Below are 23,862 nucleotides of genomic sequence, written 5' to 3'. Positions count from 1 at the left end.
ACCGGTGATTTTATTAATCTATTGGGCTCCCCATGGGGAAACTCACTGCACCAAAGCGTATCTGTGTCTGCTGTGCAACTCACAGTATTAGAGAGTTGTTGGGGGTCCTGTCCTGAGAATTTAAATAACTTACTCAGGGTCATATAGGCAGTATATAGCAGAGGAAGCCTTTGAACACAACTTTCTTTCTCTGAAGTCAGCCATTATGACATGCTGCCTCTTGAGCAGCCCAGATTAGATGACAAATTTACAGTGAACTTAGTCATGTAGTTGCCTGACTTTCCACAGCAGCCTGTGAGTAGGAGTGGAGAAGGAGAATGGTGGGGGTAACCAAGAATGGGGTTTGTCAAGGCAGACCCAGGGGCAAAGGATTCAAGGAAAACTGATAATATATATGTTGAAATTGTTAACAATAGCATCAAGATAGTGAGGGAAATGAAACCAGAACTGGGGTAATGGACTCAAGGAGAGGAAAGGGGGGAGAAAAGGGAAAGGAACTGGAGGTCATAGCAAGGACAAAGAATTGGTTTAGTGGGAGTGAGGCAGAAGGAAAGATTGAAGAGTGGGAGGTTGTTTTGTTCTGTGTCTGCATGCGTGTGTGTTTAATGCTGATCTGGGAATTAGGCTGGGAGCAGGCCTGATGTATTCAATCTAAAAGCTTTTAGAAACCCCCAGAAGAGAGAATAATTTCTTTAGGGCTTTATTAAAATTCTAAAATTGAGATAATGCAGAAGGGATGAGGGAAGAGACAATTACTCAATCAGGCAGCAACCTTCTTTGTGAGCAATGCTGTACTAAAAACTCTACAAAATTTAGATTTAAAAGGCATAATCTTCAACCTCTAAGTAGGCACAATCTAAAATTATGAGTTTTCTAGCCCTTAGATATGTACCCTGGAATACATTTGCTATATCCTCGTCTCATAGAACTAGAGGGGAAAATGGCCCTGAAGGTTATTAAGTCCAACCCCTTCATTTTTCAGGTTAAAGGATCATAGTTTCAAAGCTAGAAGAGATGTTAGAGGTCTTCTAGTCCAACTCACCCATTTTACAAATGAGGAAACTGAGACCCCAGGGAGGCTAAGTGATTTGCCCAAGGTCACACTGATTGTAAATAGCAGAGCAAGGATTCAAATACAGGTCTTATGACTCCATGCTCAGAGTTCTTTCCACTGTATCTCAGTGCCTTCCCATCTCTAGTCCTATAGTGTATCTGGGTGGGACTAGTGGATGATCTCTAAAATCCCTTCCAGCTAATGCATTATATGACCATATGATTCTAATTATGCCAGATCTCTACAAATGACTGAAAGATGAGCACTAATTCTTATCCCCAGTTAGGATTCATTTGTCCATAAAATGGTGATAATAATATTTGTATTATCTTCTTCCTCCCAGGGTTGTTGCAAAGAAAGTGCTTTGCAGATCACAAGCAGATATATGAATGTAGGTTATTATTACCATCATCTTGATACTTATGGGGAAAGGGCTTTGTGTGTGTGTGTGTGCATGTGTGTCTGTCTGTCCTTGAATTTTTGAATAACTGTTTCAGTTCCTCGGCTTATATTGCTATTTTCTACCTGTCCCTGTTCCCCACCTTGTTCCCACTCTCCACCCTCACCCCCATATTGTCTAAAACATCTTAACAGTCTAGGCCAAGTACCTCTTCCCTCTAGTAGCTAACTAGGAGTGGATCCAGTTCTCTCCGGGAGTCAGGGATGGGTCTCAGGGGGCTCTTACTGCTGGGAAGAGGTAAAGAGAGAAAGTGCTTTGAACAATGAGCTGCTCCTCTCTGGTACAATGCAGCTCCCCACCTCTTTGTTCCTGAAGGGCTTTATTTCTCCCCTAGGAGTTGTTTAATGTTCCTACTATCTATTATCTTCATACTCCTTTCATTAGTATAGGAAGCTCCTGGCAAAGATCTCTGCCCCCACCAATGTGGATCAGCAGATTGGCACCTTTTTCTCTGCAATGTGTAGTCTTAGAAAGGTGCTTGAGACACAGACATTAAATACTTTGCCCAGTCATACGGCCAGTGTTGTGCCAGAGTTAGGGCTTGAACCTAGGTCTTCTTGGTGAGAAACTAGCTCTCTGTCCATTACTCCACACTGCCTCTCTTCTATTATCTCCACTAGGACCCATTCAGATTTTTTTTTTGAGGGGGGCCTAGGCAATGGAGTTAAGTGACTTGTCCAGGGTCACATAGCTAGCAAATATCAAGTGTCCAAGGCTGGATTTGAACTCAGGTCCTTCTGACTCCAGGGCCAGTATTCTATCCACTGCGCCACCTAGCTGTCCCCAGATTTTTTTAAAATAGAATTTTGTTTGAGGGGTGGGGCAATGAAGACACTATTGGTTTCAAAATGAGGCAGCTAAAAAAAAGAAATAATGATAAAAGGGGGGGCGGGGCAACTAGGTGGTGTGGTGGATAGAGCACTGGCCCTGGAGTCAGGAGGACCTAAGTTCAAATCTGACCTCAGACACTTGACATTTACTAACTGTGTGACCCTGGGCAAGTCACTTAACCCCATTGCTGACAAAAAAAAATCATTAAAAAAAAATGAGGCAGCTCCTCCTTCTCAGGGAACAAAAGTATGGGGCCATTTTTGCTTGCATAGTCAGAGCTATAGCTAGAGTAATGGGAGCTTTCATCTAGCAGTGGCCTACTTCCACCTAGTAATGATTCCTGTCTCCACACTTTAAGTCACAGTACCATCACTGTGATGCCCCACTCTCGGGGCCTGCCTTTCCCTTGCTGCACTACACAACCTCCAGAGGGGCTAGACTCTCTAGGGAACAAGTTGCCCCCTGCCCTCATTCAACTATATCTGAAATCATTTTCTCTGTGCCACTGCTTACCACCCTACTGCTCCAACTGAATTTGCCTAGGTACAATAGTTCATTGTTATCACTCTAATTAATTCAGCTAAGCTGTGGTGTGCTGGAGCCAGCTCCAATCAGCTTGCAAGAACCAGTTGTTAAATTTTCAATGTGAATGTTTACATTTCAGAAATCCGCACATGCTACAAGTCAGAGATTGACTTATTATTTTGTTGATTTTCTAGACTTAAGAAACAGATGGGGAAATGTTAATAATACAGATTAAATTTAAATTATGTTGAGTACACTTTTGGTGGGGGGGGAGTAGGAGTCAGTTGTTAAACATTTACCAGCACACCCCTTCCTCTAAGTTTAATTCTAATACACCAATGAATCCCTGAGTTCATCAGTGTAGTTACTCTGTGCACCTATTTGGATCACAGCCTGACCACACCTTTTTGTCTGCTGTGATTCTCCTCCATGGCCTTTCATAAATCATTTGTAGAGATAAAACATGGGATGCATCTCTCTCAATCATATAAAGTTTTATTAATACCACTCTAGCTATTATCCCTGACTCCCTACATGATAGGAAGGGAGGTAGGAATGAAGGGAGGAAAGAAGGAAGGAAGGAAGGATGAAAGGAAGGAAGGAAAGAAGGAAGGAAAGAAGGAAAGAAGAGAGAGGGAGGGAAGAGAAAGAGGGAACGAAGAGGGAGGGAAGGAATAAAGGAAGGAGAGGAGGGAGGGTGAAAGGAAAGAGGGAAGGAACAAAAAGAGAAAAAGAAAAAGGAGAGAAGGAGATAAAGGGAGGAAGGAAGAAAAAAGAACATTTGTTAAGTGCTTATTATATGACAGATTTAGAACTGGGAGGGACCTTAGAGGTCACCTAGTCCAATGCCCTTATTTTATAGATGAGGAAATGGAGTCTTTTGAGAAGTTAGGTGACTTGCCCAAGTTCCCAAAGATAAGAAATGAGTGGTCTTTTATGTGATTTCCCATCCACACATTGTCATTGCAGAGAATGTTCTACAACCCTCCCACACCCACATGGGCCTTTTTACAGCCATCTGAGTCATTTGTAATTTTGATTCTTCAGAGATCTTGGGGTTCCACTATTCTCAGCCATTTAGCACTGCCAGGATTATATTGATGTTACATAAATGGACTTGTGGTGGCGGGGAGTAGCTTAGAGTCATTAAAAGCACTATTCAATTTTCCAAATGCAATTTAGCCTACTCTCCTCCTGCTATTCAATTCTAGACTCACCTGTCTGTCCAATTGTAGTGCCTGTCCAAGATCTTTGTACTGATGGACTAATCCGTGTGTGTGTGTGTGTGTGTGTGTGTGTGTGTGTGTGTGTGTGTGTGCGCAGATCTGTATTCTCCATCCACTGGGCTTTTACTCCATGGATTTTTAGTCCCATGTCTAAAGTATGAAACCACTGGAGGATGAGAATACATTTCTAAAACTGAAATCATTCCTTAATATGTATGCAAAACTTCTAGAATCCCCTGAGTAAATAAATCTGTTTCAAGAGCAAGCTTTGAAGTTTGAAAATAAAAGCAAGAAAAGCTGTTGATCAATGCAAAAAGGAATCTTTGAAGTGGCTGGACAGCTCCTCAGCGTTTCATAGTGAATGGTAGCAGGGAATGAGAACTTACCGCTTACCACAGCCCCACTGAACAGGAGGGTGAGACATGAGCACACTTCCTACAAAGCCCACTGTGCCTTCTCAGAGTCTCTCTCCAAGACTTTCTCCCTTTCTACTTGAGTCTATGCCTGTGCATTTTCCTGTGCAGTATGTGTGTTCTCTCAGTTGTGTGTCACTGGATTTATCTCCCTCTCTCTTTATCCATATGTGAATATGCATGTATGTATATGTATGCATGAAGGCTCAGTGGATAGCATGACTGCCCTGGAGTCAGGAGGACCTGAGTTCAAATATGACCTCAGACACTTACTATCTGTGTGGCCCTGGGCAAGTCACTTAACCCTGTTTGCCTCAGTTTTCTCATCTATAAAATGAGCTGGAGAAGGAAATGGCAAACAACTCCAGTATCTTTGCCCAGAAAATTCAAAACAGGGTCACGAAGAGTCAGACATAAAATGTCTAATCAACTGACCAAAATATGTATGCATAAATGCATACACACACAACTCTTCCTTTTCATCTCTCATTCTTCCTCTTTCTTTCTTAACTGTAGACTTGAATATGTAGACTTGAAATACATTTTATAGTCAGTCAATAAACATTATAATTGACGTATTTATTGAATGGAGTTGTTTTCTCTGTTCTTACTTTAAACCATGTTCTTACTTTAAATCATGACTAAAGTATTTAATATTTCTCCTCCCTCCCTCACTGTACTCCATATGTACGTGCATATACACACACATACACACACAATCCCGTCTCCTTCCTTTTTATCACTCATTCTCCCTCTCTGCTTCTCTTAGTCATAGATTGAAGTGTATTTATTGAATGAAGTTGCTTTTTCTCTGCTTTTAGCTTAAAAGATGAAAAAAATATTTTACATATCTCTTTGAAAAACAAAAGCAAAAACACCATATCTTTCACATATGTACCTTCCAATTGATTCTCTGAGCTCCATCCCTCCAGCTGAAGTCAATGACTTGCAATAGAAAAAAAGGTTCTCTACCCCTTCTCTAAAGAGAAAACTGTCTTAATAGATGATCTGCACAAAGCCAGGTAAATATTTTTAAATGATGTTATCTCTAATTCCATCCACCTCAGGGTTGTCGCTGCTCTAAGAAGGGAATACCTCATAAGCTTGGCATCTTTATAAAGAGAATATGTGGAAACCCCAAAATAAGGTATTCTTTGGAGAGTATCAAATAGGAAGGATCCATAACCAAATGAAGAAGAAAGTACTTAAAGAGATGGTAGGCTGAGCAAAGTCTAGCTCCCACCTAGTTATCTGCATGGACATAAGAAGCTCTGCCGACCTCAGAAAGAGGTCTCTTTGACATTGAGCGTCACTGCCCTCTCAATGCACGTCGCTGCTCTTCTCAATGAAGTCCAAGGGCTCCCTTTTGCTGGTAGGATCAAATATAAACTCCTCTGTTAGGCTTTTAAAGTTGTTCACTATCTGGCCCAAAATTATCTTTTCTATTTTCATTACTACATTGCCCCTCCCCACGCTCTCCACCCCAGCCAAGTCAGCCTTCTTTCTGTTCCTCACACAAGGCATTCCATCGCTGACCTTGTTGCTGACCTTGTTGTCTCATTCAATAGAATGTAAGCTACTTGAAGACAAGAATTGTTCCATTTTTGTCTTTGTATCTCCAGAACTTCCCATAGTGCCTGGAACATAATTGGGAAATGAGAAAAGGGAATACACATTTATTAAGCACTGTGCTAAGAGCTTTTTTTGAATAGTATCTCATTTGATCCTCACAATAACCCTGCAAGATTGATTATTATCCCCATTTCTGTAGTTGAGGAAACTGAGGAAAACAGAGGTTAAGTGACTTGCCTGGCATCACACAACTAGTAAGCGCCTGAGGCTGGATTTGAAGCCAGGTTTTCCTGACACCAAGCCCAGTGCTTTATCCTTTGTTCAACCAGATGTCTCATAGGCACTTAGTGGTTGTTGACTGACTACATGATTGAATATCCTTATGAGGTAAATAGGGGCAGTATTATTATTCCCATTTTATAGATAAGGCAAATGAAGTCCACAGAGATAATGTTACTTCCTAAGAGATACACACAACTAGTTATCAGGATTAAAATGTGAGGTTTGCTGACTCTTAAAGAAAGGCTCTTTCCATATCATGCTTCCTTAGTCCTGTGACTTCTAATAGAACAGGTTTACCTGAGAGAAGGTAGGCTAAATGCATGGCATGGTAGAATAGAAAAAGATTGCAGTCTGGGGTAGGGGAGTGGGGGAGTTCTGATTTTAGGAGATGCACAATTTATTAGAGCGTAGTGAGCTCCAGACCTTGTTTGGAGTGCTTGTTTTTCCCATGCTTTTCCACATCTGTTTGAAGCTAATCGTTAGAATAACATTTGTAGCCTGGGAATGAATATAAGTAAATTTACTATAGCAACCTGACTTAAGTCACAAATGGCTAGCACCTGGGAGACAGCTAGGCTAGAACACAGTGGCTAGAACCTTGCACCTGGAATCTAGAAAATCTGAGTTCAAAGCTAGCCTCAGCCCTTTATTAGATGTGTGATGCTAGGGAAGTCATTGAATCCATTTGCCTCAGTTTCCCTATCTTTAAAATGAAGATAACAATACCTTTCAGGGTTGTTGTGAGGCCTCTGAGATCCCCTCCAGTTCTAGACCTATGGTTTTATGGACATTCTAGACCATTTTCGAAACAAAAAGAAGTGACAGTGCAGAGGTTGGGACTAAATTTGGAAATAGGAAATAGCTCTGTAAACTAAGTAAACACAGGCAAGGGGGTTAGCTATCATGTCTTTCACAAAGTAGGTGATTAATCAATGTTTGCTGAACTCTTCATTGAATTCCCAGCCCCTTTGTACACAATCCCAGCTACCATAAAACCCCAGGAATTCACCAATATCACCTATACCCTTTGAATGGAAGGGAAATTTTGGTGTAATTGGATTTCTAGCTTGGGTTTGTCAGAAAGCCTTGGATTTTTTTTCCTGACTTTGCCACTAGCTCAGTAAGGAAGTTGGAATAAAGCACTTTCCCTTTAACACCTTGGTTTCTCCTCACATGGAAAATAATGCTTTTTGGTAGTGAGACAAAGGGAAATTGTGAGCAAAAAGGATGGAACTTCTAGAAAGAGCATGTGGAAACACTAGTGCCCTTGGTGCCCAGTGTTATGACGTGGATATCTGGGGCCATTTGACCTAGGTCTTGCCAATGGCTGTGGAGGAGACAGCGAGGCTGATGACCACACAGCTCTGCCTCACTTAAATCCAACTCATTTGCAAGTCAAGGCATCACTCTCCTGATATCATTGGTTCTTTTTGAGAACAAAGGACAAACAACAACAACAATTTGGGACAAAAGATGATGAATGCAAGGGGTAGACAGTACCTACTCCTGGTTTAAGCAAACTGATATGGAATGAATGAGAGAAGTAAAACGTGCAAGGAGAGCAGAGGGTGCAGTGAAGGGAAGATGAGAAGGCAATGGAGCATCTGGGCTGAGTTGTTGTTGTTGTTGCTTGTCCTGTTTTTTTTTTGAAGAGAGCCAGTAGACTGGGCTGCCTTAGGAAAGAGTGGCTTTCCTTAATGCTGAGTGGACTTTAGGCAAAAGCTGAATGACCACTTGGGATATTGTTGACAGGATTCTTGTTCAGGTATCAGAGGGGCTGTATAACCTAGGACCATAGGTCTAGAGTTGGAAAGGACCATAGAGGACATCTAGTCCAGTCCATTCATTTTAGAGATGAGGCCTAAAAAGGTTAACTGAAGGTTATAAAAAGGTTGCTGAAGGTCATACAAGTAGTAAGTGGCAGGGGTAGGATTTGAACCCAGAGCCTCTGCCTCCACAGCCATGTTCTTTCTACTCCCTCAGATTCTATGTATCAGTGGTCTAAGTCATGAGTTCTTAACGCAGGGTCTGTGACCTTGCCTTTTAGAAAACTGTATTTCAGTATATGTTTCCTTTCTAATTCTATATTTTATCTTTGGAATTTAAAAACATTCTGAGAAGGGGTCCATGGGCTCCACCAGACTGCCAAAGGCACCCATAACACAAAAAAGGTTAAGAACCTCTAATCTAGTCCCTGGTTGGGCCCTGACAGAAAATTTGTTTGGAGCTGAAGAGGAGATGGGACTTAGAGCTATGTACCTTGCTTGACCCCCACACCCACAAGTGTGGAAAACCTTGGAAAGCGGGGACATGGCAGAAGTCTGGTGGCAACATTAGACTGGAGACCTCCCATTTCAGGCTCTGAGAGCTCCCCATAGATATGGGTCTCTTGGTTGCGGCCCCCCTGACCTAGAGCGTCAGCACCTACACTGAGGGCAGTGTCCCAGACCATGGAGAACCTGGCAACAGGCTGCTCACAGAGGGTTGAGCAGGTGCCCTGTGATCAAGGTGCCTTTTTGACCTCTTCCCATCTAAGATTCCATGGTCAAGCAGGGAGTGCTTTACCTTACTAGTGCTGAACCAGAGTTGGATTTCCAAGTTGCTATATGGGAAGAGAAAAGAATGGAGAGGGAGGGGAAGGAAAGAAGAAAGGAAAAGAGGGAGAAAATAAAAGAAACAAAGCAGGAAGGAAGATAAGCAGCAGCCTCAGTAATGATACTCATTCCTTTATTGTTGATTTTGTTCATCTGAATAGGGCTAGGGCTGATGGCTTGCTGGCAGCACCAAATGGTAGGTGCACAACAGCTCAACAGAGAGGCCTCCATCCTAAGCCGGGGAGACAGAGGATAATGTTTATATATATATATATTTATAATACGTCCTGTATATTCATATGGATAGAGTGACAAGAGGGCCATCATATGTTCAACGGTGGAGTTCTAAATAAATACCATAGCAACAGGCATAGAAATTTGGTCCTAATCAAGGCCTGTACTTTGTTAATCCAATGTCTGATCCATTAGAAGGAAAAGAGACTGAAACCTTGCCACCCCCATCAGCCCTGTCCCCAGGATATTTTACACTGAGTGTGAAGAGTCCCCATAGTGAGGTAAACACATACATCCACACACACGCACACACACATAGGTGACAGGCAGATGGGAAGCTCCTCTCATGACCTCAGGTCCAGAACCTCAGACCTGGGGGGTGGGGAAGTCAGGGATTGTGCTATAAGACTGAGTGACCAAATGACCAGATAGTGAATAATTGAAGGCAATTGAAGAAATAGGGTCCCCAGCCTTGAGCAAATGTGAAAAGATGACAATAGCTCTGTTTCCTCCACCTTCAAAGGCTGGAGGAAGAGAGAGAAGGCTTTCCCAACTTTTATCCCCAGACTGGGAGGTGTAGTCAGGAAGATAAGCCCTTATCTCCCATGACACCTGGGAAGCTTCCGGCCAGCTGCCATCTCAGCCCAGGTCAAACCTTCCTGCTTAGTTTTCTGATTCAAGTCCTTTCCTGCTCCGATATGTAACTGTTTCCCTTGAAGAAGAGGGGCTTGTGACCAGAAACAAGCTAGCTAGAAGGTCCATAAGGGCTGAGTCCCTTAAGGAAGCTTGAAGGGAAAACACCTCAGAGCCAAAGAAGAGAGGCAAAGTTCAGAGCTAAAAGAAGAACAGGACCTGTGGATGGGTACTATTTCTCTGGGGGCGGGGGAAGAAGGCTATGTGAGGGAACAGTGTCACCCCTGAACATACCAAGGGCTATATAGTATGGTGGGCCTCAGGTTTCCTCCAATAAATGGGGATCCCCATTCTGTTGGTGGAGTGACCAAGAGAATCTGAAAGCTTTTATGAAAAGAAGTCACATGAAATTAGATGAGGATAAGAATGGAGGCAGATATAAGGAAATCCCTAAACTAGTGATTCCCAACCTTTTGGAAGTCATGACACTCTAAACATTTATTTGAGTTCATGATATCTGCCCCTTCTCCTCAAGTGTGTATTTTAAAAAAAATAAATTCAATTAAAATTAAAAGGTTTTTTTTTGTTTTTTAGAATTCTGTACATCTTCTGAAATGAGACACCATCGACCAGTATAACAAGGTTTGGGAATTACTATTCTAGGGGCTGATTCACATAATAGCTGCAAAGGGATTGGTTCATTTTCAAAAAGGCAACATCCCCAGGAACTTGGATTCAGAAGCAGTAAGTAGTATTAAGTGACGCTATTAAGAGTGCCTGGGTCCTCTATACCTGTGCTGAAACACGGAGGGAAGCACCAGGTATGAAGAGCTGATTTTTTTTTTTCAAAGTCAGGTTGGTGCAGATTCCTCCTGCAGCTTAGAGCTTGGGTCCCCTCAGTGGCTGTGGCAAGACACCGCCTCTTAGACATGGAGAACCAAGTGCTGTCCCCTCCCGGCAAACATCTTCAACTTGAGCTTGTAAATGGCAGCAACTGCCTTCCCCAGCCCTGGCCCTAGAATCCAAGTGAAGGGTTGAGAGAGAAGGAAGGAAACAGTTTGTAGAGAGCCAGGGCTCCGCATCAAAACCGAAGGTTGTGACCTGATGCAATGAGGTTATTTGAGTCCTTGGAAGTGTCCTAGAGAAAAGCTGAGAGGGGCTGCCTGGGCCCCAGAGAATTCGAGCTTCAGCCTTTGCAGCTCAGCAGCACCTCAGGGCTCCCTGGTTAGGCCTTCTGGAACCACCATTACTGGGAAGCAACTTTTCCTGGACAGCCAACAGTCTTCCACCATCAGAAGTTGCCTGGTGGTGTCTCTAAGTGCCACATGGGATGAGAAGGAGATGGAGATCATAGCATGGGATGCGTAGTGAAGAACACTTTTTCTCAGGCACCAGCCACTGTCCCTTCAAGAGACAGCCAATATGGGCACTGGCCTGATGCCCAACTGAGAGGTACTAGCAAGAGGGAAAGGAAGCTGCCCAGTGACTGCTGCCAGCCCCAGAGGCCTCAGTGAAGGTCATTTCCCCCATACCAGCTGAGCTCCATGAATAAATAACATTAAATAAATAAAGGAGGCTAACAATTGAGGGCAGGGGGACAGTGCTAGATTCTCACCCCCTCACATACACACGTACACACACACACACACACACACACACACACACATGCACGCACACAAAGCCGCAGATGAGATGATTCGAGGCTGACTGCCCATATCCCCAGAGTCTGTGGGGCCAGGCCGCATGGTCCTTGGAGGCTGTCACTCGTGGGTCAGCATCGTAGAGGGACGCAGAGAACTGGAGGCCATTGGGACATGCGAGGTGGAAGAGGGTAGCAGCTGAGGACTCTGGCACCTGGTAGGAGAAGTGGGTGGGAAGGTAGAAAAAGAGCATAGGAAACATGTCAGTAGGTCTAGCCTATCCCTAATTCTCCTTTACTTTACTCCCTATCGATGTGTTCCCTGCCTAATATACTCAGAATCTGTACCTCCCAATAGACCACTGGGTCCTCCTAATCCCTAGATAAAATTCGTCCCCCACTGGCCTTTGGGTATACTGACCAGGACCTGGACTTTCGGACTTTAGAAGTGGAAGGTCTTTCAAGGAAGCTGTCCAGACGCATAAGCCTCTCCATGTGCAGTGCTCGGGGATCTTGTTCTTGGTCATGAGAGAATTCAACCTCAAAGACAGCTGGAGGGGACACATCCAGTTCCAGGAATAGGATGTTCTCTGCCTGTCCCAGGGAAAGTAAAACCAGATATGGGTACAGATGTGTTTGGCACCATGTGCCTTCTCTGCCCACAGCTAATACTGACTGATGATGGTGGCAACGAACAGATCTGGGACAAGGCAGTTGTGCTGCCTCAGCAAGGTCTGAAAATTATATTCCCCTGAGTCTAAAACCAGGCCCTACATTGTCAGCATGGTCAGTGCATTGATATGTTTTCCTTAGCTGTACTTTTTTGTTGTTAAGAGAGGGTTCTAGTGGGCTGGGGAGGAGTCATTGGGAAATCATTTACATATGATATAAAAATATGTTAATAAAATATGTATTGAATTTATTTTTTATTTTTTGAGACTGGGTCTTCTATCTTAGGCTGGAAATGCAGGGACCACTAAGAGGCTGGATCTTCCTCTGATTGGTATGGGAACTTTGGTTTCTGGTTTGCCCCTTCTTAGGCAATCTGGTGACCCCCTGCTTCCAGGGGCTTACCCTACTGATTCCAGACTGGACCCCTAACTGAATTAGCCCATTACATCTCAGAACTCCTGAGCCCAAAAGATCTACCAGCTTCAACCTGCCATGTAGCAGGAATTATAGGCATATGCCATCATGCCCAGATATTTATTGAATTTTTTTTTAAATGTACACCCATATGTTACTGCTCAGTTGAAGCCTGAAGCCTTCATGGTCATTTATGCAGCATATCATAAAATAAATTTCTCTGTGACATGAAGGGTAGAATTTCCTAGCATGAAAATATGTACAAGAGTCAGCATTGCATAGTTGATAGAAAGGCAGCCTCAGAGTCCGGAAGCCTTGGATTCTAATCCTAGTATGTGGTATCCTGCCACATACTAGCTACATGACTTTGGGCAAATTTTATAGTCTCTCTGTGCTCTTGTCAACTCAGTAAGACCCTAAAATGTTTCTTAAAAGTGTTTTTAAAAAATGAACATCTATGAGAACTGGGCTTGATAAATGTCCCTCTTCCTAAAATGGAAATAGCTCTGGATTTGGAATCTTAGGACCTGTGTTCAAATCCTAGTTCTGCTACCGATGTAGTCTTGGGCCAATCCTTTCTCTTCTTTGGGCTTCTGCTCCCTCATTCGTAAAATGGGCTAGATGAACTCTGAGGTCCCCCACATGCTCAAAATCCTCTTTGCTTGTACCCTGCCCCTAGACCTTGCTCTAGTGATGAGCAGGATAAAGTAGTCAGTGATGACTGAGTATCATACCTCCCTGGGAAATCTTTTCGTTCCCCTCTGTTTCCTAATCTCTTACCCTGTATCTGGGGTGGGACCCCATTGCCATGGCAACCCGGGCATACTGGCTGATGGGTCTCTTGTAGCCCACTGCTGAGGTTGGCCGCTTCTTCATCTGGCTGTTATTGCTATAAGGGAGAGATAATATCAGGATGAGTTTCCTGTGTGCGCAAAGGAATGGTGACGTCATGAGGGATTAAGTGGTCATTAATGTGCCCAGCAGACCTCCAGCCCTGCAGGCACCGTTATTTCCTCTTTCTCATTTTGAAGCTATCTGTCCATTCAAACTAACCTGAACTTGGCCCAGACAGTTTCATATGTACCATCTGTTCCCAATTTTCCTAGCTAAAGGGGAACAAGGATAGCATAGGTGACTGAAATTCAATATCATATGGGTCAAGAGATTTACAAAATTTTAGAATCTAGAGGTAAGAGAGACTTACTTCAGTGGCTAGCTCATTCAACCCCCATCCCAAAATGATACCCCTTGCAACACATGGGATAAGGAGTCTAGCCTTTGTTTGAAGACTTCCAAGGAGGGGGGCCTCCACCTCTTAAGGTAGTCCATTCCACCTAGGGACTGTTCTCAGTGTTAGCAATTTTTTCCCAACATCAAGCTTACTTTTATCTCTTTATAAATGCTCCTAGTTCTACTTTCTGGTGCCAAACAGAACAAGTCTGAAACCTCTTACTCATGACAGTTATTCAAATATTTTAAGACACTTAACATGTCTCCTGAGTTTTCTCCTCTTTAAACAGCTCCAGATCCTTCCCCCTGTTCCTCCTACCGACTTTCAACAAGATAACTAATGGGTAATAGTATTGGTAAATCTGCCTTTTTATGGTAGAGGAGAAAGGGCACAGGACTTGGATCTGGAGGGTGTGGGTTTGAAGCCCAGGGAGGGGTCTCGCTGCTGTCAATCAATCAACAAGCATTTATTAATAATCATCTACCAGGTGGGTGCCGAGCATTCTCTTAAGTATTAGGGTTACAGATACAAAAAGGAGATAGTTAGGGCAGCTAGGTGGAGCAGTGGATAGCACACCAGCCTTGGAGTCAGGAGGACTTGAGTTCAAATTTGGCCTCAGACACTTGACATTTACTAGCTGTGTGACCCTGGGCAAGTCACTTAACCTCACTGCCTAACCCCCCCCCCCAAAAAAAAAATAGCAGACAAAAAGGATAGTTACTGCCCTCCAGGAGCTGACACTCTACATTCTTAAATGGTCATAAAGTTAATATTGCTAACATTATAGACAAAGAGAGATTTGATGAATCTTTTGCCATTGAAAATGGAACTTCCAACTTCCATGCCTCTTTTGACAGGAAGCTGGCTTCAATTCAATTAAAAAAGTATTTAAAGGCTCACTATGTGTAAAGGGGGCAGCTGGGTGGTACAATGTATAGAGTGCCAGGTCTGGGTAGTCAAGAAGAGGCCTCTTTCTGAGTTCAAATCTGGCCTCAGACACTTACTAGCTGTGTCACCTTGGGCAAGTCACTTTAACCCTGTTTGCTATAGCTTCTTCATCCACAAAATGAGCTGGAGAAGAAATGGCATCCGGTATCTTTGCAAAGAAAACCCCAAATGAGGTCACAAAGGGTCAGACACAACTGAAAAATGACTAAACAACAACACCTCTGTAAAAAAAGAACAGTGGGGACACAGAAATACATATGGTCCCTTCCCTTAAGGAATTTACAGTTTTTTGGGAAGACATATGAAATCATTAAATAGCAATATTTAGTAATAATAATAATATCTAGCATTTATACAACACTTTTAGGTTTGCAAAGCACTTTACAAATATCTTATTTGACCTCCCAATGACTCTGGGAAGTAAAGCTGTTATTATCTCCATTGTATAGATAAGGAAACTGAGGCTGACAGAAGTAACTTGTCCAGGATCATGCATCTAGTAAGTGTCCAGGTCTAGATTTGAACTCAAGACTTCCTAAACTCCAGGTCTGGCCCTTCAGCCACTGTGCCACCTTGCTGCCTATGGCAAGGGCATTGGATTTAGAGTCAAACAATTCTGGTTCTGCTACCTAGTTTTTTTGTGATCTTGGCCAAATCAGGTCTCTGAGTGGCAAAACAAGGTGGTTAGACTACATACATGACTTATTACCTATGTGACTTTAGGATTGTCACTTACCTCCTTGGCTTTACTTTCTTCATCTGAAAAATGAGAGTTGGAGTAAATGGGCCTCTGTGGCCTAGCTCTGCGATAGTGACTCTAAAGTCTGGCATTGCCCTGTATCCTATGACCTTTGTTTACCTTTAAAAGATGATACCAGTTAGCAATGAAATAGTCAAAAGGTTGACATCTGGAAGAAGACCCAGAAGCAAAGGGCCTGGATTATTCACCCACTGGCTATGCAGTCCTTAAGTAACTGAATAGGCAGCCCTGGAAGGCATCAACAATGCTTCTATTTCTGCAGTGGGAAAGTAATGGAAAGTTATGCAAGTACCAACCAGCCAATCATGTGCTAGGAGCTCTGGTCTCCACCAATAGGGCGATTCCCACTGATCCCTTGGCATTGACTGAGCTAGGTCATGGAATACGGACTTGGGTAATGGATGACTTTGGCTTCTCCCTCTGAAGGATTTGGGGCAGTGACAGGAAGAGTGAATAGCGGAAGCAACTGGGGAAAGTATTTTTGCTTCTTTGGCTGGCACAGAAGGGAAAAAATGCAGTTGGTGCCATCTTGAAGTTAAAGGGCACTTCCACTTGAAGTGAAAGGAATGAAACAGGAATTAAAAGATCTCTCTAAATCCTGCTTTAATCCAACAAGCAATTATTAAACGCCTACTCCCTGGAAGCACTGTGCTAGTACTCAAGCATGTGGGGGCTCTTCCTTTGATTTCATCAGTGTAGGAAGTGTCTGGTGTTGGAGTGCTCTCTACCAGTGCATATGACAGCCCATTGATAACTTTGATTTGAGTCCTAGAGAGGAACTGGAAATTCAGAGAGGTTAAATGACTTGCTTTTAGCCAAACAGGTTAGGGAGTATTTGGGAGAGAATTTGAATTCAGATCTTTCTGACTTCAAGCCCAAATTTCTACTTACCATTCTACTTTACTAGAGAAATGTTGTTGTTTGTCCTTCATTCTTGAAGAAGACCATGATCAGGGAGGTGATGCCATGACATGCAAGTGAATTGGATTTAAGTGAGGTAAGGCTGCGCAAAGTCATCAGCCTCACTTTCTCCTCTGGAGCCATCTCGATCCAGTGGCCAGATATAGATTGGGACAACTGGAGATGGCTCGGGATGCAGTGGAGGACCTCGACCTTTTTAAACTAAGGTCTCTAACAGGTCCCAGTTTGACTGAGGCAACGCCCATTTAGTGATTAAGGCTTAATGAGAAATGAAGCAGAGAAAGGCCTCTTTACCTAGTCAAAAAAAAAAAGAAAATCCATCTAGGAGGGGAAGACCCTCAGGGTTTCTAGCCAAAACAGAAACAATTGCTATGTGCATTCATTCTGAGGAAAATTGGATGGAAAGACAAAGAATAACAAACAATCCCTTAAGGGGTGGAGAGAGCATGCATCTGTTTCCTTTGCAGGAGGGGAGTAAATTTTCAATGCTGCCTTAGAAAGGGGGAATATTGGAGGAGAGAAAGGGATTGAAAGACAAAGGCAGAAGAAGGGAAAGTAACAGGAAGAAGCAGAAGAAAAAAGGGCAGAAAAATGGGGAAGAAAAAGGGAAAAAACCAGAAAGAAGGAGTCAGGTGAAAACATAAAACAGTCTCAATTCTGGTGCTACCTCTTTTGTGCACTCCACCCCACTCCCATTTGAAAGCTTTCTCCTGCCTCAAATTTTCTTAGAGCACTTTGTCTGGATCTCTTCCTTTGCCCCCAGCACTTCCTACCTGGTATCATATTTATGAGAGAGAGAGAGAGCTCTCAGACTTTGACTGATTATATCTACATATGAAGGCTTCAGAATGTAACTGGCAGGAGAGACAAAAGACCTGCTCACTGGGTTCAATCTTTCTCTAACCTACATGCAAGAGGGAAAAGGATTTGGAGCTAAAAACAATAACCAAAACAAAAAAACCCCAAAAAACCACCAATTAAGGGACTTGGTGTGTGAGGGGGAAATGTCCTGCTGAGGACACAGAGGTCTTCTAGCCAAGAATCTGAAAGAGAGCAGATAAACAACTCCTAAGGGAAAAATGCCGAGAAAGGCTTTTTTCTAGGGTAGTTGCTGGCTGTATGGCTGAAGTGAAGGCAGCAGCTTTTCTGAAATGACTATATAAAATGCTTCTAGCTTGTAACTAAAAGCATGGCAGAACTCACTTGTCTCATGAAGAAGAGATAGCATTATAGTTAAGGATTTTCAGCTGAAGCCAGAAAACAGAAGCCAGAAGCAGAGAGAAGCCCTGATATCACATGACTAGTAGGCAGGAGCCAGCACCTCCAGCAGAGACTGACCATCAGGGAACAAGTCCAGCAGGAGTAGCATGAGGATATTACTAGAAGACATCAAAGGCCCCAAGACTGGGAGGCATGGTTTGTTCCTCCATACATGTGTGCCCTGGCCACTTGTGTTCCCTCTATGTCCATCTCTCTAAGTGTACATCCTGGCCAAACATATGCCCTCTGTGTGTGTGTGTGTGTGTGTGTGTGTGTGTGTGTGTGTGTCTGTGTGTCCACCCACATTTCTAGCCAAGTACTTCCTATGTGTATACCTCTCTACTTGCGTGTTCTGTATGTCCGTCCTTCCTACTGCTGGTTTGTGTATTTATGGAAGAAGATACCTGAGCTTTATGAGGAAAACATTTTATTTATATTCTTCTACTATACCCTTTCATTAAATGCCTTTGCTTTGAACTAATTGTGCTCTCTGGTTGATGATTAAAGATAAACACATCAATGGGGGCTAATGAGCCATGGTTTTAGTGGATACATAGATCCACAGAGTACATTGAATCTGAGGTGGCCTTCTTTGGGGGACCCATCCTATGAGTAGGGCGGATACCTCAGGCACTACATTTATCTTTGTACATTTCACACTTCTCACTAGAATGGAAACTCCTCAAGGGAAGGGTCTATGCCATTTTTAAACTTTGTACACTCTGTAAATTGTATAATGCCTTATATATGAGGTGCTTGATAAATATTTGTTGAGGAAAAACTTATTAATTTCCTGAATGTTGTGTGGTAGAGTCATGGTGGTCTTCAAGTCAGAGGACCTGGATTCAGTTCCTGATTCTATGACTTACTAGTCATATAGTCTTGAGCAAGCCCTTTATCTTTTGTGCTCCTCAGTTTTCTCCTATGTAAAATGGGAAAATTCTACCCTTGTCATGTACCCACACAGAGCTGTTGTGAGAATCAAATGAGACAATGTGTGTGAAAGTGTTTAATAAACTATTAAGTAATACATAAGTACTATTTATGTTTTATTTATGGTGAAGAAGAAAAACCATTGAACATCAGTAATAAGACCTATAGCCCAAGTTGGAGCCTGATAAGTCATCTGGTGCACTAACTAGTTGTGTGACTTCATGTTAAATTATGACCTCTCTGAGCCTCTATTTCCTCATCTGAAGAATGGGGATTATGATATCTGCCCTACACACCCCATAGGACTTTTCTGAAGAGAGAATATAACAAAAAGTATGATAATGTTCTGAAAAGAATAAGATAATAGTAGCTCATATTAATATGGGGCAGTGGATAGCATGTTGGCCTTGGGGTGAGGAAGACTTGAATTCAAATTTGACCTCAGACACTTATCAGCTGTGTAACCCTGGGCAAGTTACTTAACCCTGTTTGCCTCTGTTTTTTCCTCTGTTAAATGAGCTAGAGAAGGAAATGGCAAATCACTCTGGTATCTTTGCCAAGAAAACCCCAAATCGGGTCATGAAGAGTTGGACATGACTGAAACAACTCAACAACAATAGCAACACACTTATAGAGGGTTTTTTTTTTAGGGTTTTGCAAAGCACTTCACATATGGCATCTCATTTGATCCTCCTAACAGCCTTGTAGGATAGTCACTATTATTATCTCCAGGCTACAGACAAGGAAAATGAGGGTGACTTGCCCAGGGTCACAAAGCTAGTGTCAGAATGTCTGAGGAAGAATTCAAACTCGGGTCTTCCTGACTCCAAGCCCCACTAGTTAAAAAAAAATACAATACAAATGCCAAGTTTGTTATCATTGTACATAACACAGGTGGTAATGATAAAAACGTCTGACGGTTGAAGTTCTCCTTAGAAAATGAATCATAATTAGCAGCTGGCTGGTATAACATACTGGGTTAAACTAAAGATTATAGAAAAGGGGGACAAAGGATCAGTGTGGTCTTTGATGGGTTAGGGAGACCCCAAGGGTTAGGACCCGGCAGTCGACCCATCCTTTATAAGGTTCAAGGCAATTTTGAGACAATTAAGGATAATACAGAGAGACCCTAAGAGCTGCCAGGCAGGATGGTTGTGTGAATGTCAACTACAGGACATGCAAATTGACACAAGGCTCTTGGCAGCAGAGGGTGGGGTAGGGGGCAGGGAATGTGTTATGTTTTTTCTGTCTCATGACATCATCCGATCCGGTAAGCAGTGCTGCAGGTCAAGTGTCTGCTGGCAGAATGAGCCAATGAAAGGTGCCATGGATATTCTGGGAGAGTTCAGAGAAGTCTGCCTTGCAAAGAGTACACAAAACCTTTGTGCCGGCTGATCTCTTCTACCTGGGTTCTGTTGTCCTCGGTCTTTCTTTAAGCAAGAAGTATGACTTATGGCTGATTGCCCAGAACTGAGGTCATCCTCCCTATAGAGGCTAGATTGCTCTGGCTATATCCACATCTGCAGGGAATCCCAAGGGCCCAAATGACCATATCTTGACAGCTGTGTGGTATAACGGTTAGAGTGGTGGAGTTGGAGTCAGGAAGACCTATGTGCAAATTCTGTTTCTCACCCTTAGAAGTTCTGTGATCAGCCCAAGTCACTTTACCTACAGTCTCAGTTTCCTTACTTGTAAAAGAAGAGGGTTGGAACAGGCATCTAAGGTACTTTCTAGCTCTATATCTACGATCCTGTAATCTTTATTAACACTTAAATTCATCTCTTATGCTCCATCTCCATGGCTGAAGGCTGTCCCATTACAGGCAATATCTCACCATTGCTACCTCTTCCCCTTCACCTGTCTCTGGATGTTTACCATCCAAGCTGCCATTCAGCTCTCAGCACTGTGTCATTTTTCTCCTAATTCAGAGATGTCAAACACAAGGCCTGGGGCTGCATGTGGCCCACAATACTCTGGAGTGTGACCCAGAACCAGATTAAAATGGGGTTCCTATCTGATTTTAATGTGTTAATTAAAAAAAAAAAATATATAAATATATGTCATTTTCTAAGTCAATATGTGGCCCGCAGGGATGGGGCCCTATGTAGTGGCCTAATCTCTATTTGAAACTGATAAGTTTATCCCACCCCCTATTTTACAGATAAGAAAACTGACCTACAAAGGCTAAGTGACTTGCCCAAAGTCACAAAAGGAGGAAGAGTAGAGATTTGAACCCAGCTCCACTGACTCCTTCAGAGGACCAGCACTCTTTCCATTATATCAAATCATGGCTAGAGATGGTTTTAAATGGTTTTCCTCCAGTCCTTCACTTGCACCCAGCACCGCAAATTCAGACTTCTTCCTGGTTTGCCTTTGCTCATATTTGTTACTTCTAGCATTCATTAAGGATCTTCTAGGTACCAAGCACCATTACTCAATTTATTCCATCTATCCAAATGTCTAATCCAGCGGCAGGACAAGACATTTGCATACTTCAGGCAAGGTTTGAAAACTACACACAGGCTTTGAGTATTCACCCCTTTACCCCCAAATCTTCAGCGGCTCCCTATTCCTCTCCAAATAAAATACAAATTCCTTATCCTGGTATTTAAAGCCCTGCACAATCCAGATCCAATTTGCCTTTATTATTTCACATTCTTAGTTCCATCCAAATTGAACTTATAGCTGTTCTTCCATCTTACCCTATGTTCTTTCACTTCTGTGTTTTTTACACAGGTCATTATCATGCACAGAACACACTCTCTCCTCATCTCTGTTAAAAGTTTTTTCTTCCTTCAAGAGCATCCTCCATGGTCATATACTTTCCCTAATTCACCCCAACCATGACTGGAAGTGACCTCTTCCTTCTCACATCTTTTTCAGTCACTTTGTTGTTTGGCCCTGTCACACTGCCTTGTATAATATTTATTTGAGAACATGTCTGTGGAATCATAAGCTCATCAAAAGCAGGGAATGTTGTTTTTCATCTTTGTCTCCCCAGACCACATGCAGTGCTTTGCACATGACAGCTCCTTAATCAGCTCTATGATCCTAGGTTTGCTGAATGAAATACCAAATTCACTGTAACATATGCAACTTGACTTCTCACAAAATAAACACCTGTGCCATGGAGGACTGAATTTATGACATTAAAAATGTGCATTTATTTAAAAAAAAAGTAATATTAAAACTGTCCCTTGTTATAGTGTGTTCCCTGTTGTACCTCAAGATTCCATGTTACGTTGCCTTGACTCCAGGCTAAACATTCTGATTCTTTGCCCTTCTCCATCTCATTTTCTTGCTTCCTCACACCAAGATCTTATAAATGTTTCTCTTCTAGTTCCCTTTTGTTTCACATTGATCTATGAAGATGTCTAGGGACAGTCCTCAGGTATGAAGAGCTTTGGGATTCAGGATGGCAAGGAACTTGGGTGGTGCCGTGTCTGGATCAAGAGTAGGGAAGACTTGAGTTCAAATCTGGCTACAGACATTTACTAGTGACGTGATCCTGGGCAAGTCACTTAACCTCTGTCTGCCTCAGTTACCTCCACTGTAAAATGGGGATAATTTTATATAACCCTCCCACAGTTGTGGGGATCAAATGAGATATTGGTAAAGTGCTTAGCATAGTGCCTGGCACCCAGTAGCTACTTGATAAATGCTTGTTTCCTTCCCTGTGGCTATTCCAGGGGATAGGGATAGAAGGATCTTCAGTGGCCATGTACTTTTGCCTCTATAATGAAACCATCTGTACTGCATTTTTCAGCGACAAGGGGTACAATCTCTTTAACATCTCCACGGCGGTTTGCTCAGAAGTCATTTTGGAGGGTGGAAGTAATTGCGGTAGAGATGGGTCCATGTGAGGAAATCTGCAAAAACCCAGAGCAGGCAGCGGTAGTGCAAAGGCTAGGGGCCATGTGTGCAGCTGATGTCGTATAGTGTTAGAAAAACTGCCAGATGTGTAACAGCTAGAAGATATCATATTACCATGATTTTAAAGGCAAGTCCATCAAGAGAAATTGTCCAAATAAAATGTCACATGAATTAAAATACTTCTAGGACTATGGAGTGGGAAGGGACCTTGGAAGTCACCTAGTTCAGAGAAAGGTGTCACACACACAGCCTGGGGCTGCATGTGGCCCACAACCTCCCAGATACAGCCCAGGCCAGATTAAAAGGTAGCTGATTAAAAGGTAGCTCCTAGCAGATGTTAATGTGTTGCTGTATTAATAATAACAACAATAAAAGGGAAATACATAAACTGTATGGTTCTCTGAGTCAATATGTGGTCCACAGGCATCCTTTTATATGTTAAGTGGCTCTTCTCTCTCTCTTTTTTCTTTTTCTTTTCTTTTTTTTTGAAACTGATCTAGTTTATTCCACCCCCTATTTTACAAATGAGAAAACTGTGATCTAAGGAGATTAATGTGTGCCCAAAGTCACACAAAAAAGAAGAGCAGAGATTCGAACCCAGCCCATCTGACTCTTTCAGAAGGCCAGGACTCTTTATATTACATCAAGTCATGGCTGGAGATGGTTTTAAATGGAATTCTTGAGCATACAATAATAATATAATAAGATCATTGTGGTGCAATGGTAAGCGCCTAACATGAAGTTGGAGTGGACACTTTGAAGAAAAGGAGCTAATGCAAAGACAGCTAGGGGGCGCCATAGTGCATAGAGCGTTAGGCCCCAAATCAGGAAGACTCATCTTCCTGAGTTCAAAACTGGCCTCAACCACTAGCTGTGTGACCCTGGGCCAGTCACTTCACCCTGTTGGCCTCAGTTTCCTCATCTGTCAAATGAGCTGGAGAAGGAAATGGCAAACTGCTCCAGTATCTCTGCCAAGAAAACCAGACATGACTGAATAACAATAAGCAGAGGTACCTGGAAAAGCATCTGCTGGCAGCACATATCGGTTTACTGTGTGTGAGAAATACAGCTAAAAGATGGGACGGGGCAGAAGGTAGGATGGCAATTCTAGGAAGCTGACGTACTAGAAAACAAACAGTACTGGACAGATCAACTTCTGCTGGCTTTGGTTTCCTCATTTGCAAAATGGAGATGATAATAATAGCACCTCCATCATAGGTCTGTTGTGGGGATCAAATGATATAACACATATAAAGTTCTTTAAAAACAAGTTGTGGGGGCAGCTAGGTGGCACAGTGGATAGAGCACTGGCCCTGAAGTCAGGAGGACCTGAGTTCAAATCTGGCCTCAGACCAAACACTTGACATGTACTAGCTGTGTGACCTTG

General features: G+C 42.8%; 1 protein-coding gene across 2 annotated transcripts in view; it reads right to left on the bottom strand.

The window, feature by feature from the left end:
- Window positions 1-9,073: 9,073 nt before the first annotated feature.
- Window positions 9,074-23,862, bottom strand: part of KIF3C (kinesin family member 3C) — a 63,947-nt gene continuing 49,158 nt past the window's right edge. Inside the window, exons 6-8 of one of the 2 annotated variants that reach the window (XM_027850461.1) lie at window positions 13,330-13,438; window positions 11,885-12,057; window positions 11,511-11,678 (exon numbers count right to left, since the gene is read on the bottom strand). In XM_027850461.1, coding sequence (XP_027706262.1) covers window positions 11,585-11,678; window positions 11,885-12,057; window positions 13,330-13,438 — 376 coding nt within the window. In that variant the 3' untranslated portion in view covers window positions 11,511-11,584. Of the gene's footprint in view, window positions 11,679-11,884; window positions 12,058-13,329; window positions 13,439-23,862 lie in introns of both variants that reach the window. The other variant, XM_027850462.1, reaches the window with a different exon arrangement.

This window comes from Vombatus ursinus, unplaced genomic scaffold, assembly GCF_900497805.2.
Source record: "Vombatus ursinus unplaced genomic scaffold, bare-nosed wombat genome assembly UNPS02009062.1, whole genome shotgun sequence".
In the NCBI taxonomy this organism is placed as follows: domain Eukaryota; kingdom Metazoa; phylum Chordata; class Mammalia; order Diprotodontia; family Vombatidae; genus Vombatus; species Vombatus ursinus.
The sequence above is the reverse complement of the archived record's forward strand: the minus strand, read 5'-3'. Positions and strand labels throughout refer to the sequence as shown.